General features: G+C 43.6%; 1 protein-coding gene across 1 annotated transcript; it reads left to right on the forward strand.

Moving 5' to 3' along the window:
- The first annotated feature begins 345 nt into the window (after nt 1–345).
- Nucleotides 346–8,073, forward strand: DCAF10 (DDB1 and CUL4 associated factor 10). The gene is given in 5 exon segments (XM_010154377.1): nt 346–441; nt 2,133–2,364; nt 3,157–3,264; nt 4,221–4,366; nt 7,705–8,073. Coding segments are annotated over 5 exon segments (951 nt in total).
- The last annotated feature ends 424 nt before the right edge of the window (nt 8,074–8,497 follow it).

Consider the following 8,497-nt stretch of genomic DNA (forward strand, 5'->3'; position numbering starts at 1 on the left):
TGTAGCCTCTATGATGTCCTGTAGCTCCCTTAGGGGTAAGGATCATGTAGTCACAATGGCTTCATCCTCTGTCTCCAACTCTTGAGATGGCCCTGCTCCCATCTCCTTATTGTTTGTTTCTGTTGCCTGGCATAGCCCTGCTACCTCATCATCCTCAACTATGCGGACTGATTTACGTGTGTATTTCTTTTTCTGAACTGGGGCCACTGACGGTTGTCGACCCTGGCAATGGCACACAAAAGACTGAAGGAGTGAAGCCGCTGTAGGAGGTGGATCGATTGCAGTGGAAGACAGCGTGGCTAAGACAGGCTGGCTGCAGTGGGAGATGGTGACATTGATGAAGGCATGGTGGACTGTGGTGCAGGCATTGAGAGTGATGATGCAGGCATTGGAGGCAGTAATGAAGGTGTGGTGGATTGTGATGCAGATGCTGGGGCCGATGTAGAGGTGGTTGCAGCTGTGCAGGCTTGGGTTACCAGCCTGCTCCCTGTGTGGCTCTGTGCTGCCCCCTTGCTCATTAAAGCAGCTCGAATGGCTGCACAAATCCTGTGTCTGCCCTGGGCACTGGTAGCAATGGGGCTACCCAAACATTTCCTTAACTTTACCCAAAGCCATTGGAACATTTACTAGCAAGCTGATCCCTGGCCACAGGTCACCCCAACACCATGAAAAATTTCCAGAATACTCATATACCTTTGCCATCGGACTGAGAGGAGAGGGAAAGAATTGAAAAAATTTTTCCACATCCACCCCAGTACCAAATAACCTCTCCTCTATCGGCTGTGTCCCCCACAGGGAATCCCCAAGAGGAAAAAGGGAGAGGTGCCATTGTGGAAAGCCTCCAGGAGATAACCCAAGATGTACCAGGGGTCCGACAATATTAAGTACAGATAGAGATAGAGTATCCCTGCCAGCATCAGCAGCACACAAAACAGCCTGACCAAACCTCTCAGCTTGGCTCGCACATAAAAGTTCAAAGTGATCAGTAACGCCTAAGGCATCAGATCCTGCTGTTCGGTCAGCAGCCTGAAAAGCCCCGAACTCAGTGCCTGGATCAGCCACCACCACATTGTTTTCCAGAGCTTATCACACAGTCTGATCTGTTTCTCATCTCAACTCTCTCAAACCCCACTTGGGCATCAAAAAGAACTGTCATGGTTTAGCCCTGACGGGCAATTAAGCGTCACCAGTCACTTTACCACTCCACCTTCCCGAACCTAGTCCCCTCCCCTCCCAGTGAGGAAGGGTACAAGGGAGGCTCAAAGAAAGTTGAGATAAGAACTATTTAATTATATAAATGAAACTTATGGAGTTACTAGCAAAGCTGTTGCTAATAAGTAATTAAAAGAACAGAGAAATAGAACAAATGATACAGGATCTCACCACCTGTGGGCAGACAACAGCCAGGTTCCTGGCAAGGCAGAAAAATCCAAAAACCCTGAGGGGAAAAAAAAACCCCAACCCCACCCAAAAACCAAACCCAACCCAAAACAGAGAAAGAAAACCCCTGTTCAATCAGCCCAGGAGGTGAGATCAGGGAGAAGAAAGGGGGAAAAAAACCCCAAAAACCTACCCAAACCCAAAAAAACCCACTTTCAAACCCAACTCCTAGATCAATCTGCTTAACAAAAGACTCTCCTTCTGCTGCCACGAGGTCCAAACTAAGACCCTGCTGCGCTCCTGGCTGGAACCCCCCCGCCGACCCTCACACCCCCTCCAGGTTGTGCCCATGCTTCAAACATCCCTCTCCCCACCCTCGCCCCACAGGTCCGCAGTGCTGCTGGTACCGGGGTAACACCAACCACGCAGCTTGATGTATTATGGAGTGAAACTAAATATTATAAACTGGTGCCTAGAACGAGGGCAATCACCTTTATATGGTACTAGTCCAGTAGCTAAAATGAGAGATGTTTTTTTCCCTGACATGCCAAAATGTGGTTCTTCCTTTTTGAAAAGATTCTGTCTTCATTGTTATGGTAATATGAGAATGTGACTTCTGCCATTTTAATGAAATCTAATTTAAGTAGAATAAAGACAGTACTCAAAAAAAAGTTTTGGGATGAACAAGGATGTTTAGTACGCCATGGACTCTTCTGGACAGTATTAGGGGCTTGAGTTAAAGCTAATTGCAGCCGTTTCTTGTGCTTTATTAATTGTCCAGGTGCACAGAAGATGGATGTCCTCACAAGAAGTTTTTTCACACCCGTTTTCTTATGCGAATGAGGCTGACACCAGACTGTTCCAAAATGTTGATCTCAACCTCCTCTGGATATCTTCTGATTTTGCATGACCTTGACCTAAACAAATCTTTAGATGTTGGCAGCTACCCAATTTTAAGAGCTAGGAGGACTACATCAAGTTCAGGTGAATGCTTGTGGGAAAGTCTGTGGCAATGTCTGTGTTAGAGGTGTTTTATAGACTACTCTTAGCTATCAGAAGAAGGCAAAGGCAGAGGCAGAAGGATGCTGCCGAGGAACTCTTTGGCATGGTAGCTGCTTTGTTCAGGGATCACACGTGCGTACTGTTGAGTGGTATGTTTTGACTGAAGTGTCTATGGTGATTTTTGGAATAAAGACTTTAGCACTATAGGTTATAGTGCCTGTGGAATTTGGTGACCTCGAGCTGGCTGTCTCTAGTTTTATCTACTGTCTTTGGTCATGTGGTAAAAGAAACTTGACCCATGCTGAGCGACTAACTGTGTGTGATCGTCTGCAGCTACTAATGACTGTGCTGTAGTGCTGCGGTTGCTCTCACCAGCACACCAGGAAGAATGTTATGCTCTGAAATTTCACTGCTTGATTCCTCCTGCTTTGTGGCAGTAACAGCAAAATTCTGACAGAAACTCTGCCATTTGGGGTGTGAGGATATGAAGGGAATGGCCTGGTGAAAAATTCCTACCCCGTCTTCTAGTAATGACAGTGCATAAGAAGGAAGGAGCTCAGCTGGCCTCTTGTTCTCAGTAGTTTTGTGTTGGCAGTTTTTGTGAGACTCAGACAGAATGGTACATTTAGACTATACAGGTTATGTAGAAAAATCTTTTCTTAAGAAGGTGCCTTACCCTTTACTTAACCTTTCTAGGGAGGGTTAAGTGAGGGGTGTGCATAGCAAGTGGGCTGTATTAGCTGTCAATGTTCACATGGCTGGTACTGTTTGTAGACATAACATCAGGTTCCTCTGGTCCTCGAGCTGTTGGTTCACCATGTCAACAGAGCGATGCAGTCCAGCTGTCTGAGAAACACTTGTCACGGACCTCCCAGCGAGAAGGTAGGAAAAGGTTTTTAAAAAATAAAAAATCATGGACTTTGACTCATTGTATCCTGAACAGGCCGGAGTATAACAGTGAAAAACTGTGCTTTTGTCTCTGTGACTTTTAAAAGAATAGTGTTGCTCTGACTTCTGTTAAACCAGTAATATGTAATTGCACACCAAAGTTATCCTTTTTTTCCCAAGAAATCTGATAACAGCAAGATATTATTTTATATTAGTACATTATTGCTGTTACATAGAGGTGGTCCCTTTTCCTTCTGTTTTTTCCTCAAATTAAGTTTGTGTGAATGATCTTTAGAGGGAAAAAGTTAAAAAAAAAAAAAGGAACCCAGAGCAGAACAAAGTTTTGCTTTTTATTTTCCATAATGGTGGAAATATGTATGTGCAGTTTCTCTATGAGGAGTCATTAGCATGGAAAAAGAGTATGCAAGCAGGTCTTAAATATGGAGAGTGCTTTGTGAAGTTCTGATTACAAACTAAGTCTGACCTAACTACAGAGCTGTGAAAACAGATGATCCTGTGATAAGCAGGTTTATTCTGAATCTAGGGTAACTTTCAGAGACTCAGCTTGAACTTAGCAAATTGGCTTTGTGAATCACATGCAATTTAAAATAAATACAATGTTAAGTTTTAACTACTTATGGTTGTGAGATCCTCAGACATAGCAGTGAAAGGAGGAGGCTTATCTGGATGGCAAGGCATGATTTGCCTGTGAAAAGCTTTCTAGGGGGTGAGGGGGAGAAGGGACGCATGAGGGAGAAGAACATGCATACAGCTGAGCGGGCCTTGGCAGGAGTTTGAAAAGGACATCATACAAGTTTGAGAACGAGTAGTTGTTATTTTAAAAGCCCACTCTTTAGACTTCGTTTGGCTTTTCAACAGCAGACTGATGAGAGAGGTGAAGATCAATGTATACACTTGACTCTGTCTTAACAGTAGACTTCCCCTTCTAGGTGGATCACCTAGAAATAGTTTGGAGGTCTTAACACCAGAGGTTCCTGGGGAAAGAGATCGGGGCAATTGCATTACATCACTGCAGCTACATCCAAAAGGGTGGGCTACGCTTCTTCGGTGCTCAAGTAACACAGATGACCAGGAGGTAAAACAAATTTTTAGTTTGTTGTTTTGGTTTGTTTTTTTTTTTAAATATATTGACTAAGATGTATTGATCATACAACTATATTGAAATTTCCTTGTTTGGAGTAAGTTTGCGTTTGAATAAATTAGTCAGTTATTTCTGCTGGCAAATGCATTGATTTTACACTAAGGTTATGAACTTTTTTTTTAAAAAAAAAAAGTTACTTAGCATGGCTTTCTATCCCACATTCAGTACTCCTGTTGCCCAGTTCTTTCACAGAATATTTTTATGGTCCACAGCTGTGTTGAAAGTTTTCAAACGGTAGTTGTGCTGCCATATACATGACTTAAAAATAGGTACCTGCCAAAATATAGAGATGTGAACTTGGAAAAGACAGAGGATTAGGGAGTTTTAAACCATGTTCACCAGTACAAGTTGAGCAGAGAAGCTCCTATGAATTCCTCATGTGCCTTTGTAATGTGTTCTGCCTCCATTGGTGCTCCAAGAATGAAATGCTCCTGCTTTGCTGGTAAACACTTTCCAGAGTCTGCTCCTGCACCACTGGGGAAAAAACCTCATGGCATATTTCTGTGTCTGCTTAAAACTTCCACACTGTAGGTCTAAATATGATGAACTCCAGTGATGTTTATTCAACATCAAAGTGCCTTGGTTGCAAGTCTCATCCTAAAACTCTGCAATTTAAATGTAAATGGGGTATCAATGATCCCCCAGATTTGCCCAGGCAGAATCCTTTTCAAGCCTTTACTTGAAGCACTAAGTCATAGGATCATAGGCAGGGACCCCTTCCACTAGACCAGGTTGCTCAAAGCCTCATCCAGCCTGGCCTTGAACACTTCCAGGGATGGGGCATCCACAGCTTCTCTGGGCAACCTGTTCCAGTGCCTCACCACCCTCTCTGGGAAGAATTTCTTCCTGATGGCCTGTTGTGGTCTAACCTTGGCTAGCAGTAAAGTACCACACAGCCACTCGCTCACTTCTCCCCCTCCCCCAGTGGAAGAGGAGAGTCAGAGGAAAAGACAAGGAAGCTCATAAAGTTGAGATAAGAACTAATAATTGAATATAAATGAAAATTATAGTGATACTACTAATACTAACAATACTACTACTACTAAGTAATTAAAATAATAGAAATTAGAATATATAATACAACTGCTCACCACCCACTGACCCACACACATCCAGGTCCCAGGCAGCAAGAGTCCAAGCCTGAGAGCCCTGAGAGCCAGAGCCCCAGGGTGACAACCCTACCAGGACAAAAGCCAGCTGACGCCCCACCCCACTTACAAATGAAGCCGCTCCACTGCTAACAGTTGCCACCTGCTGAATAACACACAGCCAGGTACTGAGTAGTGAGAGCCAGAGCATGAGAGCGACAACAGGACCAGGACCAGGAAAAAAACAGCAGACACCCCAACCCACTGAGGAATGAACCCGCCCAGCCACTAAGGAGCTAGCAAAAGCATTAACACCCCCCTAGGCCACTTACCATATGAGTACTGTGCATGTGCACTGAGCATGATGTACTATGCAATGAAACACTCTCTCAGCCACTCTGGGCCAGCCATCAGCTCTGTGAAGAAAAACAGCTCTTTCCTGCCTGAAACCAGCACATGTCCAATCTAAATCTCCCCTATTTCAATTTAAACCCGTTACCCCTTGTCCTGTCACTACCTGCCTTTGTAAAAAGACCCCCCTCAGCTTTCTAGTAGCCACTTCATGCTAGAAGGTCTTGCTGGAGCCTTCTATTCTCCAGGCTGAACACACCCACGTCTCTCAGCCTGTCCCCATAGGAGAGGTCCTCCAGCCCTCAGAGCATCTCCATGACCTCCTCCGGAGTTGTTCCAACCGGTCCATGTCTTTCTGAAGTTGCGGGCCCCAGAGCTGGATACAGATCTATATGTGGGGTCTCACCAGAGCGGAGTAGAGAGTAAGAATCCCTTTCCTCGAGGTGCTGCCACGCTTGTTTGGATACAGCCCAGGATACGGTTGACTTTCTGGGCTGCCAAGCACACACTGCCAGCTTGTGTCCAGCTTGTCATCCACTTCTTCATGGACTGTACACAGAAAGGAAGAGCCTGTGGGGTTATGCTTGGGAGCACCTGCTTTTGAAGAAGTAACTTCCAGATTAACTCAAATTTACTTATAATTTAAAGCCCAGACAGTGCCTTTGAACACCTGGTTTCCATCAGATAGTCTTGCAAACACCTTTTTTCCCCTAGGGTTATTTCAAAATTATTGATGTGACAGTTGTGCAGACTACTCTGTTATCAAGATACAAAGCTTTCATATTTGTTTTCCAAAAGCACAAAGAATTGTTTGAATCCTTGGCCAGTAATAAACAGATTAGAAAATCTGATAGCTGCTGTAATTTGGGTTTGGTTTTGTTTTGTGTTTTTTGGGTTGTGGTGGTGGTGTTTACTTGGGATTTATTTTTTTTTTTAAAAAAAGTCACTCTTCGTAATGGTAACCTCTTAACAGATGTGTGGAGGACTGAATGGAAGCTTAGCAGATTCATTACAAGTTTTAATGCTGGTTCTGTAAACTTAAAATCAAACCACTATACAATACAGAATTTTTTGAAAATGAGAATATGTTGGGTTTGTTGATACTGACACTAGACATAGTTAGAATTTCCCATTGTCCGAGTGTATGCCTCACTTTCTTCTGTTAATATACATATTTGTATTCTTCTCTATGTTTATTTGTCTAGAATACGTGGAACACAACTAAGGCTTCTCTGGGGCTGAAATTGTGTCTTTCGACATGACACAAACTTTGTTGTATAGCTGTTTTTCCATTTGATCTGAGATTAGATAGTTAGATCACACATCAAAATCCCTGGCTGTCTCACAGATAACCAGCTGGTTATAGAGCTGTTCTTAACATACCTTAAGAAAAATCTCTCTCTTCTTTCAAGATTTCTTTCCTTTTGAAGTTCAGGGTACAAAATGCCAGTGAACAATTATAAATTACTGTAGGCTGCATTATACTTTATTGTAGATTTCTTTAAATGTTTATTAAATTAGAGCAGATGCTTGGCCAAAAGATTAAGCTTTGCTCTTTGAAGATAAAAACTAGATCTAAAAGATTGTATCTAGTGTGCATTTAATTAAAAAAGCAGCTTTGATCCTAGACAGCCATTTCACTTTGTTCAAAACAGAGGAGATGCCAAGGAACCGGCTATTTTTCAGTATTCCATAGTAGACACTTATCGAATAGTAGATAAGCCATAGCATTGATCATTCCTGTATTATTCACTTCACATGCAGCAGGAGGGAATGAGTATTTGCAGTGCTTTACATTTCTTTCAGTGTTCCTTTCTCTGCTTCTCCCTTTAGTGGACTTGTGTCTATGAATTCCAGGAAGGTGCCCCCGTGCGCCCTGTCTCACCTCGTTGTTCCCTGCGATTGACTCATTGCATTGAAGAAGCCAACGTTGGCCGGGGTTACATCAAAGAACTTTGTTTCAGTCCTGATGGCCGGATGATTTCATCCCCACATGGCTTTGGAATCCGTTTGTTGGGGTTTGATGCATACTGCAGTGAACTTGTTGACTGTTTGCCCAAAGAAGCTAGTCCCCTGAAAGAAATCCGCTCCCTCTACTCTCACAATGACGTCGTACTGACAACCAAGTTCTCCCCAACGCACTGTCAGATTGCCTCGGGGTGCCTTAGTGGACGTGTGTCTCTGTATCAGCCAAAGTTTTAGGCACACCTTGAATCAACAGGACTTTGAGATGTTTGTGGTTTTTACTTCAGTTTAGTTGAAGTGTTCTTTCTGAAACCTCTAAATCCAGTGAAGATCATAGTTGCTGTGATTTCTGAATACAACAGCAGCATGAGTTTCCAGCCCAGCACCGTGTGCATTCTCATACTGTATCCACCAGTCCACTTCCTTGTGCTGTTCTCAGCCTTCCAAGCAGACCTCTGCTCCTGCTGATGCTGTGCCATCGAGTCATTGTTTTGGTTTGTTCATACCATAGTACTTGTTGATACTTGAAGTGCAATTTGAAGTGGGCTATTCAAAACAAATGTACAGAGGCAGGGGTTCAACCAGAACTTGGCCAGGCTCCCAGAGTACACCACCTCCTTGTTCCAAAGGAGCTGGACTTCCTCATGTAGGCTTCCTTAGC

Source organism: Eurypyga helias, unplaced genomic scaffold, assembly GCF_000690775.1.
Source record: "Eurypyga helias isolate BGI_N326 unplaced genomic scaffold, ASM69077v1 scaffold7436, whole genome shotgun sequence".
NCBI lineage: Eukaryota > Metazoa > Chordata > Aves > Eurypygiformes > Eurypygidae > Eurypyga > Eurypyga helias.